This window comes from Corapipo altera, unplaced genomic scaffold (genome assembly GCF_003945725.1).
Source record: "Corapipo altera isolate COAL_440 unplaced genomic scaffold, ASM394572v1 61286, whole genome shotgun sequence".
NCBI classification, from domain to species: domain Eukaryota; kingdom Metazoa; phylum Chordata; class Aves; order Passeriformes; family Pipridae; genus Corapipo; species Corapipo altera.
The window spans coordinates 568,961-583,369 of NW_020884907.1; the positions used below are offsets into that span (position 1 = coordinate 568,961).

Consider the following 14,409-nt stretch of genomic DNA (forward strand, 5'->3'; position numbering starts at 1 on the left):
ATGAAGATAAAAGGACATGCTGGACTATTTGTCTAAGCCACAACAGGAGAGTTTATATGACTTGACAATTTCAGGTGCTTGTTAGGATTAAGGTGTGTTCTAGAGAAGCATAATGAGAGCCATTAGTGATTGTAGGATGCTGAAAATTGGCATCTAGAGGGATCAGGAGGAGACTGAGTTGTCTGCACTAGTGCAAAAAATAAACCTGAAAGGCAGCAAGCTGAACCATGAGGTTGCATGTCACTTTAGTTATCGAGGAGTATGTTTATATATTGACTTTTGGAAACAGTGAATAGAATCCAGAACATTTTGTCAAGAATGGTAAAACATTTCTTTACTTCATCCATGTTCTAAAAATATCTCTGTTTTTAAAAAAACTTAAAATTAAAAAAATGCAGTGGTTTATTACAGGTTTTTTGTTTACTTAGCTCTAAGGGGAAAAAAAGGTGCTAAGAAATACATTTGCTCTGTTTTTCACAGATGCAAATGAGAAATGAGGACTCATTCCAGTTTATAGAATTTCTCTATTTCCATTCTTTGTGCTAAGTACTATTTAAAAGCCATAATTAATGAGACAGAAAGTGTGAGGTCCTATAAGACAGTTACCTGGTATTGTCTTCAACCTTCTTCTCTGGGGAGCTCTAGTTTGATTATTTGTCTTCTGTTTCAGTCACTCTGGGACTTACTGTGCAGCAGTAAATCTACGCTGTGCCATCCCCTCTCCTTGATAAGTACAATCTAAAATTAAGGAGAACCTCCTATCTCTCATGTTGGCTGCTCTGAACTGAATATACACCCTTCAGAACTGCATGTTTTCAGAAGGTAAGTCTGGCAGGTCTCTTCTGCCTCTTGCATGACAACCAGAAGATGCACATGATGTTATAATTAACTCTTACACTTCAGCTACAGGATCCTTCACAGATACAACAGAAAGTCTCTGGGTTTGAGAGGGAGAACTCATGAGGATTTGTTTTATTTTACTGGGGGAGGGATGTATTTGCTCCTCTGGATCCTGTCACACAATAGGCCATTGCTCTGTCACCATGTTTGTCAGTTTTCTGGGAAACCAGCTGAGTTATAGGGGATGAGACCTATTTCTTCATCTAATCTGTGTTTCCTAGCTCACTTCAAGGCTGTCTTCTGAACATACAAGCACATTTGGGGCTTGAGAGAAGGCACAGACTAGATGGTAAATGGTCTTTCCACGCCTTTACAGCTTAGTTGATCCTAAGATTAATATATTCCCATTCTTAATTTGAGTGGCACAAGATGGCCTATAGAAATTCCAAGATGTGTACTTGAATGTGCCACAAACCTGAGTGCTGGTTCCTGAACCCACAGACATCTCTGCAGAACTACGCTGTGAGGAAGATGGGACTGCTGCAATAGGCCAGTTAAATCCATGTGGGAATAGGGAGATTAAAACCACAGGGACAACATCTTATCTTGCACTGGTGAAGGTGATGAACGTGCTTTCATATCTCAGATGGAACCTCTCCAGTGACACAAAAAAATACAACTTGAAAACAATGTCCATTCACTCTGGCAAGCCCTGCAGAGACACTAGCTTAAGGCTGCTGATATCAGGCAGCTTGAAGTGTCTAGTATGCCAGTCACCACATTTCAGATTTCCCAGAATATTCTGTGTTGGAAGGGATCCACTCGTCAGCTGAAATATTTAGCTGTGTAATCTGCAAGGATCATAAATAGAATATTAAATTTTGAAAGAGCAGATACAGGAAAATATTTCTTATATGATTATCATAAGCAAATGCAGTTCCTTCCAAATCCCAACATCTTCTGAATCTGTTCTCTGAGCAGAAACATCTGTGTCATGGGTAAGACTCTTTTAATATAGCACAGATTCTGATTTTCTTCCTTCCTTAATCTCCTTTTAGCCTTGTCAGCTGTTTCAAGGCTCTGCTGAAATTGCTGGTTCTTAGCCATATGCTGTGGCCACAGCGGGATATTGAGCTGTGGATGATCACGTCCAAGAAGTACTTGCTGTATGCAAAAAGCGTGGGAGAACACAGGTTTTGGTGGAGAAACAGTGCACTTGATGCTTGTCCTCAGAGTTGAAATTATTATGGAAGAGATGAGTGTCAAATGCACTGCCCCTGGATTATCAGTACAGTCAACCCAAAAGCAGTAGACAAAACCCCTCTGTTTCAGGATCAAGAATATTTTCCTTTGGATAATCAGGTTCTGCAAACGTGATAGTGGATGTCTGAGTCTCCCTCATTTTCCTATCCCCCTTCAGAACACACTACGGAAGGTAATTAGTCTGTGAGTCTCACTAATTTCTGAAATTTGCGCACTTTCCTAGTCATATTCTACTTCATTTTTTTGGTATCGTTCCTGTGATTAAAATTCAACACTATATATTTACAGTGTATATGAAGACAGAAATGTGCTACGTTCTTTGTGTAGGATATTTTTGCTGAGGTGCAAGGGCATTGGGAACACATATTTGGAACAAGACACTTGTTCTTTTTTGTCAGTATTTAAAATGCGGCCTCTGATTTTAGGTGTTTGGTTCCAGATAACTGCTAGAACCTAGTTGCCAAAGGAGTTGAATTTTTACACAGCAGAGGACATGCAAGAATTCTGCCTGCTTACACTGGTAGCTGCTGATGGCTGTTCTGCTCCTGAACCGTGCATACTGTAATATGACAGGCATGGATGATGATCATGAGTACTCATAAAGTGCTTTAACAATGTATGGTTGGACATAACAGGAGACGTAGGAAGCAAATCCTTACCAGGACTTCAACTTGGGTGCAAATGAAGAGCAATACTCACCTTCTCTGGAGTGGTTCTTGTTTCATTTATGGACCCCTAGCAAATTTCCAGTAGGAATGCAGCTCCCCCATACAGCAAATATTAACTGCCTGATAATAGATTTCCTTTTCTAATCCTGAAATGACACCCAAGTCCCAGGATTAAAAGTGATGTTATACTGTGAATGGTGCCACATCTGTCATTCTTCAGGCCACTGAAGAGGAAAAAGGGAAACCCCCTCCGAAACAGGCTGAGGGCTGTTCTTTTCACTTCTTAAAAAAAAAAAATTCCCTCCTGTTACTACAAGATCTCTCCCTTCTCATTCCTATTCCCACTTCACTGCAGGAAGTGGCTGCGACGGAAGAAACTTAGAGCTTGGACTCCTGTTTCTCTTAGAGAGGTTCTGGCACTTTGACAGTGGTGAAATGAAGATCTTTGGGACAGGGCTTGGACAGCAATCCTGAAGTGCAGAGTAAACTGACAGAGACCACTGTGCTACCTTTCAGAGCTAATGGGAGAAACTGGGCAGCAACTGGGGAAGAGTTGGATGAACTCCAAAAATCTTAAATATTTCTGGTTGTGTTTGTGGTTAAAATCTGGGGCACTGGAACTGCATATATTGCATAAAAAGTTTTAACTAACTATGTTCACAAAGTGGGTAAAAAGAAGTAGCTATCATCCATCCTGAACAGCTGCCACCACCGTTTCTGTGTTGACAGCAGAGAGGTGATGGACGACATTTGCGGGATAGACTTACAGAACCCGTGGTCCTCCCTGGGTACTTTGTAAGCAGGGAAATGCACTTTTTTCTGTTAAACCTACAAGTTACACATTTTATTTCTTTTTAAAATACTAGATGTTTCGCGAAACATCTAAATGAGATTTAAAAGCCAAGATTTAAAAGCTTACTTCTGGTCCGCTGGTTGAAATCTTCAGGGAGAAAACTGAATCCGCCGGGAAGCCTGGCTGCTATGGACGCGGCCTCTCAGTGTCACCTGCTGGTGAACGCGGGCACTGCGGGCCCCGCGGCATTCCCGCCGTGTGCTCCGTGTGGACACAGCTCCGCACCCCCTGGCAGAAACACGGGGCAACGTCCCTTCGATTTCTGGGTCATTTAAAGGCAAGGATTTTCCGGCATTTGCTTCAGGAATTACGAAGTGTCTTGGGTGATACAGCTTTTGTATATGCTCGTTATATTATCGTAGCACGGTTTTAAAATCAAGGCTGTTACTGAGCCACATTTTGTTCTGAATTTACTCTTGGTCAATAATCCATAAAAGCCTAGTATGGATATCAACTGCTTGTCTTAGAACCTTAAATTACAAGTCTGTGTATACTATTTTATATGTCTAACACATATGTACGTATTTCACAAGGCGGGTCAAATGAGCGATCTTGTGGAAGAAAACTGCAAAGAAAGCCATTCTTCCCAGGAAACACCTGCAGAAGAAAATGTCTCTTCTGCTAAGACCTGCTCAATAGGACACAAAAAACTGGTATGACTTCTCCAGTACTATTTTATTATCAAGATAATTACCATTGCCTTCACTTTCTTCAATCGTTACAAAAATAAAAAGCTGGAGTCAAGAGGGAAATATCAGTAATAACAACTGTGAAATAAATCAAGTTTGCAGTGCAGTGATTCAGAGGGCTAAGAGCACTTCTAAGCTCAAATGAAACTGTAAATAGGGAAATAGGAGAGTAATCTTAGAGGGAGGACAATCTCCATAGCTTATTATTTGTTTCCAACTTAAAATTGCCTAATTTATGGTCATGGAGAGTGATGATGCTGAATGTCTACCCTGGACTCCAAAGCATAACTGTCCGAACAATGTAGGTACATGAGATTGCTCTGTAGGTTTTCCAGGGGGTGCAACTGAAGGTGTACAGCATCAACCACCTCAAAAACAACTGCACTCAAGTGTACAGATATTCTAAATCACTGTGTCAGCAGATTGGACAGAATTACCACTGCTTTCCACATGAGAAGCAATGAAAGTGCTCAGTTTTTTGTGGAAAATCACTGTGGACTCTGAAAGGAATGATACCTTCCAGGGCAGCTGATAGGTGGCAAGGCAACTGCATTTACCTAAGAGGAGAAAAGATAAATTTGTATGTATTTTTGTGCCTTTATAATGGCAAGCGTATGGTCAAAGTCTACAGTCATTGTCCAAGGGGAAATTGCTTCCTTAGACACAACTGTTAACATACATAGGCTAAGTAGAATAATAATACGTAGATATAATGTTTTAACTTCCAAAAGTATTCAGCAGTTTCAGCTAATTTCAAACATAAAGTCCATAAAATTGGCAGGAAAATGCTTCCTCCTATTTCTCAGAAAATTATACTGTGGGGTTTTTTTTTGTTTGGTTGGGGGTTTTTTTGGGTTTTTTTGGTTTGGTTTTTTTTTTTCTGTACTTCTCATCTGTGCAAATGCATCCTTACTATATTAGACATTTTCCTTGCCCCCCCACATTGTTTGAACAGAGATGATTTCTAGGCATCTGGTGGAACAGTGAAGATAAGAATGAATCCATTTGAGATGCTTATAATCATAGTACTTGTTTTTACATTATAGATGAAGTTGAAGAACAAAACATATAAATCTACCTCTCACAAGACAACTTGTAAACTCCATACCACTGTACCAGAGCCATGTATTCAGAGTCATGGTTGTTCCATCTCCTGTCAGGATGCACAGTTGGTAAAAGGAATACTCAATTAACAGTTAGACAAGCAAACATTTTAAACAATGTGATCTTAATTGCTTCCTTTTCCAACCTGTGTACCTTATCAAGAATATTAATTTTAATATTATTCAAAAGCCAGTGAGGACACTTAGCAGCTAATAAATATATTTTTCAGTTGTACTGATTACAAACTTTCTGTTGTTTATTTATAGCAAAAACTTGAGAAACAATTAAAATGCTTAGCCTTTCAAAATCCAGGACCTCAGCTAGCTGACTTCAATCCTGAAACTAGGCAGCAGAAAAAGAAAGCATGCATGTCACAGATGAAGCAAAATATTTTTTATGAGTCCAAGTAAGATTGCTAATTTATTACATACTTTACTTTAAAAAAGGGCTAGTATGCTGTTTACTGAATCTAAATGAAATTAATCAAAGCATTATTTTTTTGCAGAGAGATTTCTAATTACACATGAAAGCTGTGTTGGGAATACCAGATTTTTCTGTGCGATTTAAGAGAATTTTTATATACTTCTTTGGCATTCTTCTTTTATTACTAATGGTGGTTGCAATTAGGATATAGTGCTGGTATTTCATTATGCTGTGAGTTTGTTAAAGAGTAAATACTTGTTCCTGTTCAGATATTGTCCACATTTTTTTGGTTTAGTCTCTGAATGTGTTGAAACTTTCTCTAAGAATCACTTTTTGTTCTTTCTCACAGATTTACAAAGAAGTATGACAAACATGGCAAGCTGCTTTGTAACGACATTGACTTGTGTGATTGCTTGGAAATGGACTGCCTGGGTTGCTTCTATCCTTGCCCCAAATGTAATTCAAACAAATGTGGACCAGAATGTCGCTGTAATAGAAAATGGGTTTATGATACAATTGAGACTGAAGCTGGGAATGTGATAAGTGTGCTGCCATTTTTTGTCCCTGACTGATTACGTTCTGTTAGTTTTTATGTCTGAGCAATGTTTTTTTTTTTTTTGTCACGTTTTATTAAAGTAAATTTTGGTTTTATGAATTGCCTCTACTCAAGTACCTGGCAGGGGTTCTTGTGCTTCTTTATTGCTGCCTATCTAGCAAACTTTAACCTTCCCCATCGAGTAAAAGTGTATGTTCCATTCTTCCTCATGTTTGTGAGCTCTGCTGAGGCACCTAGCCAGTCCTTTCTAAATCTTGACTTTCTAAAATTAAAGGTATCAGGACTGCTGTGGAAAGATAATTTTCTTAACCTGGGAAGATGAACCACATTACTTGTAATGAAGGGTTTTTTGCTGATTTCTCTGCTTGTTCATTTACTCACATGTGTGACACAGCTCTTTCTTTTATGAAGACCAGTCTGAGTGTCTTTTCCTTTTGATGCACTCATGCCTTGTGTAGATGAGGCAGGAGTCATTTGAGGTATCACTGTTCTTTAAACTGTATCACTGTTCAGTACTTTCCATGTTCCTCTGTATCTAAAGCAGATGAGATTGGAAACAACTGTATTTCTTTCTTGCTGCCCAGGCTAAAAGACTGAAACCAGCATGTTCAGTCAGCACTTGCTTTTTTTACAGCGTTTGGCACATTAAACCTTTACCAGTCAGTAATTATACAGCTAAACAGATTGTATATTTTTTCCTTCTGGACAGAAAAGTCTCTTCAGTTCCAGGAGTTTCCTCTCCATGCAAGATATGAGATTTCAAATAGCATGACTTACACCCAGTAGTCTTATGAGGTAGGTCTTTTCATTCATGATGGGTGCTCACACTCTTTTTGAGGAGTGAAAGTCCCTTTGGATCTTAAAGGGGAGAAGGCTGCAGATGGTTGCAAGTGATTTCCATGAGCATGCTGCTAGCAGGGGAATCATTCCTTGGGCCTAGTCCTTCCTATTCTTCAGAAGACCCTCCCAACTCTGAATGTGGCAACATTTTTCTCCCTTACAAGAGGCCATTCTCTGTGGAAAAAACCTCCTGCTCCAAGGCAACAACAACTGCATGAAGATGGGGGAAGAGTGCCTGGAAAGCTGCCTGGCAGGAAAGAACCTGGGGATGCTTGTTGACAGCCAGCTGAACACGAGCCAACAGCGTTCCCAGGTGGCCAGGAAGGCTAAGGGCATCCTGGTTTGTACCAGCAATAATGTGTCCAACAGAACCAGGAAAATGACCATCCACTTGTACTCAGCAGTGGTGAAACCACTCCTTGAATCCTGTGTCCTGTTTTGGGGCCCTCACTAAAAGAAAGACACTGAGATACTGGAGCTTGTCCAGAGAAGGGCAACAGGTTTGGTGAAGGATCTGAAGCACAAGTCTGATGAGGAGCAGCTGAGGGAGCTGGGGTTGTTTACACTGGAGAAAAGAAGTCTCAGGGGAGACCTCATCACTCTCTACAACTACCTGAAAGGAGGTTGTAGCCAGCTGGGGGTCAACCTATTCTTCCAGGTAACAAGTGAGAGGACAAGAGGAAATGATCTCAGGTTGCAGCAGGGGAGGTTTAGATTAGATAGTAGGAAAAATTTCTTCACTGAAAGGGTAGTCAGACATTGAAATAGGCTGCCCAGGGAAGTGATGGAATCACCATCCCTGGAAGTATTCAAAAGGCATATGGATATGGCACTTGGGGACATACTTTAGTGGTGAATACAGTGTTGCTAAATAAACAGTTGGACTCGATCTTAGAGGTCTTTTCCAACCTAAACAATTCTATGATTCTATGAAAACATCCTGTACAAAAAAAAAGGAAAAAAAAAAGAAAAAAAGAAATTCATAGGAATAATATCTTCTATGGTAGTTAAAACACTTGTTAATTGGATCTAGTGGTATTCTCTCATATACCTCACTGGTCCCAAAGTATCCTTTGATTTCTGAGAGCCCACATCATCTCTGAGCTAAAATTCTTAAGGTAAGTGGAAATCCTGCCAGTGAGTGGGGAGTTAGGGATTGGTTTCTTGTTCCAGATGTACCATAGACTCATTCTTGACTTGATGGAACCAACAGCTCTTCAAGAAGATGAAGTGGATTTAAATCAACAGGAAGATGGCAGCATTCCTTTGACATAACCTCAAGATCTGAAATGGACAGGTTTGAATTAGTTTCTCTTTCTTTCCACTTAAAGGCAAAAACCTAAATAGTTTCTCATGTGGATTCCTGTGGTAAGGCTAGATGTTACATTTTTTGAGTAATGTGGTTAAACCCAGATTGATATAAATCTCATCATTGAATTAATTTGTGTTACTTTGTGGTTTTTAAAAGGGATTGTGACTCAGTCATAGCCAAATGCAAAGTATAAGAGAACTCCATCACAAACACACTTAGTGCAACCTTAAAATGGGGAACAAAACCTGAAAAAAACAAAGGTGAGAGCCAAGATAAGCATAAAGAATTAAAAGGATGTGACGGAGGCAGTTTTTCTGTGGTTTGAGAATGACTGAGTTGTTGCAATGGTCCTGCTAACTTTTTCCTCAGTTCCAAATGATCAATTGACAGTGCACAAGTATAATCCCTACTAAGGCAGATGTAAATGGGTAAGAAAAAAACATGTTATACATATTTGTATGTGGATTGTGAAAGTCAGTGGTAGATACAAATAACAACACAGTGCCCATATCTGATAGTTTTTTTGGTAATTACACAATGCCACAGTGCACAACATTGTGGTTTTAAATAAAACCTCTTACGAGAAAAGACAGAGAACATTTCTTAGTCTCTTGTGAAACTAGTTATGCTCCAGATGACAACAGATCATCTTACACCTTATAAATCAGTCTAAACAGAATATGATTTTCCCTAGGGAATAAGTTTGCTTTAGTAAACTGTTTAAAATAGGGGGAATCAGATCAATTAACTCTTCTATAAGGTCTGTTAGTCCTTTTCTCTCTCCCCATTCTATCCCTCCCTAGACTATGCAAGTTAAACAGTTTGTGATGCTGTGAATTTACTTTACCTGTCTTTTCCATGTTCATGTGGCTGCTTTGCTCAGGCTACCAGTGATCTCTTTGTGGCTTAAGGAATGATGAGAGTACAGATACATATTAAACTACTCCCTAGCTAAGATACTGTCACTAAGTCTCTTCCCTAAAAATTGATTAAGCTTGTTTAATGTGTCTTCCACTGTATTTGCCTTGCTTACAATCATTGTTTATCTGGAAGGAGATATTCACCCTCTGCTTTATTAGATGTTATTACTACAAAGCAATCAATTTCATGGAAATGAATAGTGTGCTCCCACATGTGTGGGTTTTTTTTTAATGTAGATAAAGATAGTTCTTCCCCTACTAGGCTCCTATTGGGCATTGCCTTTTTGGAAACCTGTTGATTCCAAAGGCTGCACTGTGCATCTCCTGCTATTTACAAATTGAAAACTCAGAAAATCAAATAAGAGCTATGCACAGCATTTTGTTGTTTGCCTCCATTGCCCTGAGTCAGGCTTTGAGCCAGAATCTCTGACTTTTCTATATCTGAAGTTGACACAGCTTTGAGGAAAAAACCACAATACCTGTCTTTTGATATTGCATTGGATACTTACAGCTGCTTCTAAAACGATGGACAATTTAAAGGAAATACTAATAAAAGTATTAGCATGTGGCTCAGAAGGGGCAAAGGCAAGGGCCATTAAATAGTACAACTTTTAAGATGTGAAGGTTTGCTAAAGACTACAAACATTCAAGGCTTTATCAGATAAGTTAAGCATTGGGAGTTTTGAATAAGGCAGACCAAAGCTATATTGGGGCACAAAGCTGACTAGCTAGCCAGCTGTAGCAAGGCCCCCACTCTCTTACCTATCTCTGCTTCTTTGTGAATAAATGGGAAAAATGATGCTGATTTTCTCTTGCTCAGTGTTTACAAATCCTTCATTAAATGTTCCACAATTAAAAATTGTATAACAGTACTTCTGAAACACAGACTAGGAATACAATAGAACTGTAAAACAACAGGCAGAAAATGGAAATCTTTTTTCCCAAAGTTCTCAAATTTTATATGAAAAGTATTATGGGATTCCTGTCCAAATGGGACTTAATGTTAGGTAACTCCAGTAAACCACGTGGTATTCAATTTACCTTCAGTGCTTTAAAAGCAACAAAGAATGATCAATCCTGAGAGAAGTCAGATCTGTGGTTCCAAAGATACAGTCACAGCCCAAAACCACTAAACAGTTCCTCCTGGCTTAAAATGGACTTCTGCATATGGCGAGGTGCCATTCAATCCCCCTGCATTATTAAAGTGTTAAAAAAATACACTTTGAACTCTTTCCCAGCCAATTTTTGTGATCCTTTTAAACATCTCCTATTAGAGATTGAAATTTCTCTCTATCTGTCCACACCAGGGTAGAATACAGATTTGATTCACTTCAGGGGGAAAACCAAAAAAAGATGGACTAAAGAAATATAGATTGATACTTTCTGAATAAATATTCAAATATTCTTAGACAAACATTTACAACAAATGCATTACAGTTGCTGCAGCTCTGTTAAGTTGGCATGGCAGGATGGGTTGATGCAGGGAGAGCAGCCTACCTCAGCTTCAGCAAGGCTTTTGACAGTGTCTCCCATAACATCCTCGTAGGTAACCTCAGGAAATGTGGCTTGAATGGACAGAGGAGGTGGAACAAGAACTGGCTGAATGGCAGAGCTCAGAAGGTCATGACAGTGGAATAGAATCCAATTGGAGGCCTGTAGTCAGTGGTGTTTCCCAGGGATCACTACTGTGTCCGGTCTTACTCAGCTTGTTTGTCAACAACCTGGATGAAGTAATACAATGTACCCTACATAAGGCTGCTGATGATACAACACTGGGGGAAGCAGCTGGTACACCTGAAAGCTGTTGTTGCCTCAGTAGGACCTTGGTAGCCTGGAGAACTGGGTGTAGAGGAACCTAATGCGGTTCAACAAGGGCAAATGTAATGTCCTGCACCTGGGGAGGAATAACCCCAAATACCAGCACAGGTTGTGGGGGCAAATCTGTTAAAGGACAGCTCTGCAGAGAGGGACCCATGAGTCTTGGTGGGTGACAAGCTGACCATGAGCCAGCAGTGTGCCCTTGTGGTCAAGGGGCAAATGGTATCCTGGGGTACATTGGGAAGAGTGGGGCAGCAGGTTGAGGGAGGTGATCCTCTCCCCTCTAGTCGGCCTTAGTGAGAACTCATCTGGAGTGCTGTGTCCAGTTCTGTGCTTCTTAGTACAAGAAAGATAGGGAGGTACTGGAGAGGGTCCAGCGGAGGTCACAGAGATGATGAGCGATCTGGAGCATCTCTCTTATGAGGAGAGACTGCGAAAGCTGGACCTGTTTAGTCTAGAGAAGACTGAGAGGGGATCTCATTAATGCATATAATTATCTCAAGGGTGGGTGCCAAGAGGATGGTGCCAGACTCTTTTCAGGGGTGCACAGAAACAGGAGGAGGAGCAATGGACACAAACTAAACCACAAGAAATTTCATCTCAACATGAGGAAAAATTTATTTACATTGAGGGAAGCAGAACACTGGAACAGGCTTCCCAGGGAGGTTGTGGCATCTCCTTCTCTGGAGACATTCAAAACTCACCTGGATGAGTTCCTCTGTCACCTACTTTAGGTGGCCCTGCCTTGGCAGGCCAGCTGGACTGGATGATCTCCAGACGTCCCTTCAACCCCTAAAAATTCTATGATTCTGTGAGTTTCTTAGCCAGTGATTGCAATATTGACTGTAGCTCTTCCTTTGACACATTACTCATGATCTCCAAACATTTTAAAACAAATTATGCATGTTTCAGTGGGCTATTTTGTTTCATCCCACTCTATTGGGAAAACTGAGATATCAAGTCTGAGCCAGCTGAGACTTTGAATGTCAGTGAGAACATTATACTTGCATTTCATTAGCCATATAAAGATTTTGTGTCTTATAATTTGCAGAGGGCAATGCATCTCTTCTCCATCAGCCTGACTCTGCGAAGCACTGTCCTTCTTCTAACTCTACGCAGGTGCAAAGGTATGAATGCTGGTTCCTTACAGGATTGTATCTGTTTGTGTCATAATGGCATAAATTAAGGCCTGTTGTCCACACATGAATCTTCTCTATGCTCACAGACGCCTTTTATTAGCATAGACTATCCAGCACTGATTTCTATTGTGAAGAACTGCATCACCCAATTAAACTGACGACCTTCACATGACTGGTGAATGTTCATATATAATCACAAAAATAGCAAACAATGAACCCGCAGGCACAACCAATAAACTAAGAGTCCCCTAGTCTCTTTCCAAGCAGAATCCAAGTAGTCCCGGTGATTTTAATGAGATTACATTCTGTAAACACCAATAGTGGCAGATTGTTTCATAATGGTAAAAGTCACGAACAGCAACAGAGGAGTATTTATTTCTGATTGATGTAATTTAACTGAAACCCTTAGAACTCACATTACAAGAAAAGAAAACCAAAAAACCAAACAACTCTTTTCAACAGCATTTTAAATCAATTCCTGCCACATAAATTTATAGCTTGCTAACTTCAATTGCTTAAGCACTTGCAGGCCAAAAGTGAAAATTTACGTCAAACATTACTGGTTTATTTTCACTGAGTCATAGGACAACTGTTTAGTCATTACACATTGCCAGGAATACTGTCCAAGTCAGATCTTGAAGAAGTTCAACATGTTCTTTTGTGTGCAGCTTCAAAAGTAAGGAAAAATTACAGGATAAAATGACAGAAAAAGGCTTGAGCACAGACAAAACAGTGAAAAAAAAAATATATACTTCAATTTTTGAAATGCAGAGCAGGGGAACCTGAGCTTTTCAAGACTATTGTCAGGGAGCAAGATTACTAACATTTATCAGCAGCTAAATGCTCTGAAGTGTCACTCTCTGATGCCTAACATTTTGTCGTGGGTGCTGAGCAGACTAATCCAAAAGCCCATACAACATCCATCTGCATGTCAAGTGGAACATTTTGAGTCAAAATATGTCTTACCTAGATAGATAGTTAAAACAACTGATAAAATACATTGTGTAGTGTCATAAGCTCACTGAAAGAAACCTGTTTTTCACGTTGGAAAAGTGGGTCATGGATGCAAGTACAAATCAATAATAGGTGAATGGATGCATGAGAAGTATCAACTTTTTATAATTCTTTTTCAGGAACAGAAAAGGTGTTAGGAAAAAAAAATATTTAATTTTGCACTTGACAGCACCTTGTCAGGTTAGCTTAATTATTTATTATTTCCAATTAGGTGCTCTCTTTCCTGTCTTTATTCAGTGAGTCTCTGAACACAGAATCATACAGGGTGGAAGAAGCCTCCAGAGATCTTAAGTCAAACCTCCTTTGTGAAGCAGGCCCAGCTGGAGCAGGTTGCTCAGGATCCTGCCCAGATATGTTCTTAATGTTTGTTGTTTTGATTATCTATTTTGAATATTCATTTGATGCAGAAAAATGTGAAAGAAAACACTTTAAAATAGGTCCAGGTTATAAAACCAGAGAATTGGCAGCAAACCTGAGTGGCGCATCCAATACCTTTATCAGCTGGAACTTTACAAAATAAGTAAGCATATGTCTAGACTTCCAGCTGTCTTTGGCCATTTTGCCTGAACAAACTGTAAAAAATTCTATTCTCAGGGGAGATTTCCTAGAACAAGAAGTTACATTATTTTTTTTCAGTGTGGAGCAAAACACTCATTTCTCTTTTCCAGCCAAGTAAATTTCTTGCAAGAATATTGTTTTTTTCATGTTTTATAAGAGTACAGAAAACCAGATGTTATAGTTGAATGTAATTGTGTTTCGCCTTAGAACAATGGCTTGAAAAATGTAACTGCCATTCATAACAGTGATTGTGAGCTCCACTTCTGGTAAGAGGTATAGCACAAATGTTGTTAAAGTCTCAGCTAGGAATTCTCTAGTTTAAAATTCCTGTTGGAGTACAGCCAGGCTTGTCACTTTCCCCCCTCAGCCACCCCCCAGAATTGTTTTTTTAGGCCGAGTGTACTTAAATGGA

The 14,409-nt window shown here is 39.7% G+C and overlaps 1 protein-coding gene across 2 annotated transcripts; it reads left to right on the plus strand.

Annotated features, from left to right (window-relative positions):
- Positions 1-2,371: 2,371 nt before the first annotated feature.
- Positions 2,372-6,495, plus strand: ARL14EPL (ADP ribosylation factor like GTPase 14 effector protein like). Of its 2 annotated transcripts, XM_027652521.1 has the most exons (5): positions 2,372-2,623; positions 4,158-4,277; positions 5,360-5,485; positions 5,684-5,823; positions 6,190-6,495. In XM_027652521.1, the coding sequence occupies exons 1-5, from the start codon at positions 2,597-2,599 to the stop codon at positions 6,410-6,412; spliced, it is 636 nt and encodes a 211-aa protein (XP_027508322.1). In that variant the 5' UTR covers positions 2,372-2,596; the 3' UTR covers positions 6,413-6,495. The 2 variants fall into 2 exon arrangements, with proteins under 2 accessions (XP_027508322.1, XP_027508321.1); XM_027652520.1 differs by lacking the exon at positions 5,360-5,485 and having other exon boundaries at positions 2,418-2,623.
- The last annotated feature ends 7,914 nt before the right edge of the window (positions 6,496-14,409 follow it).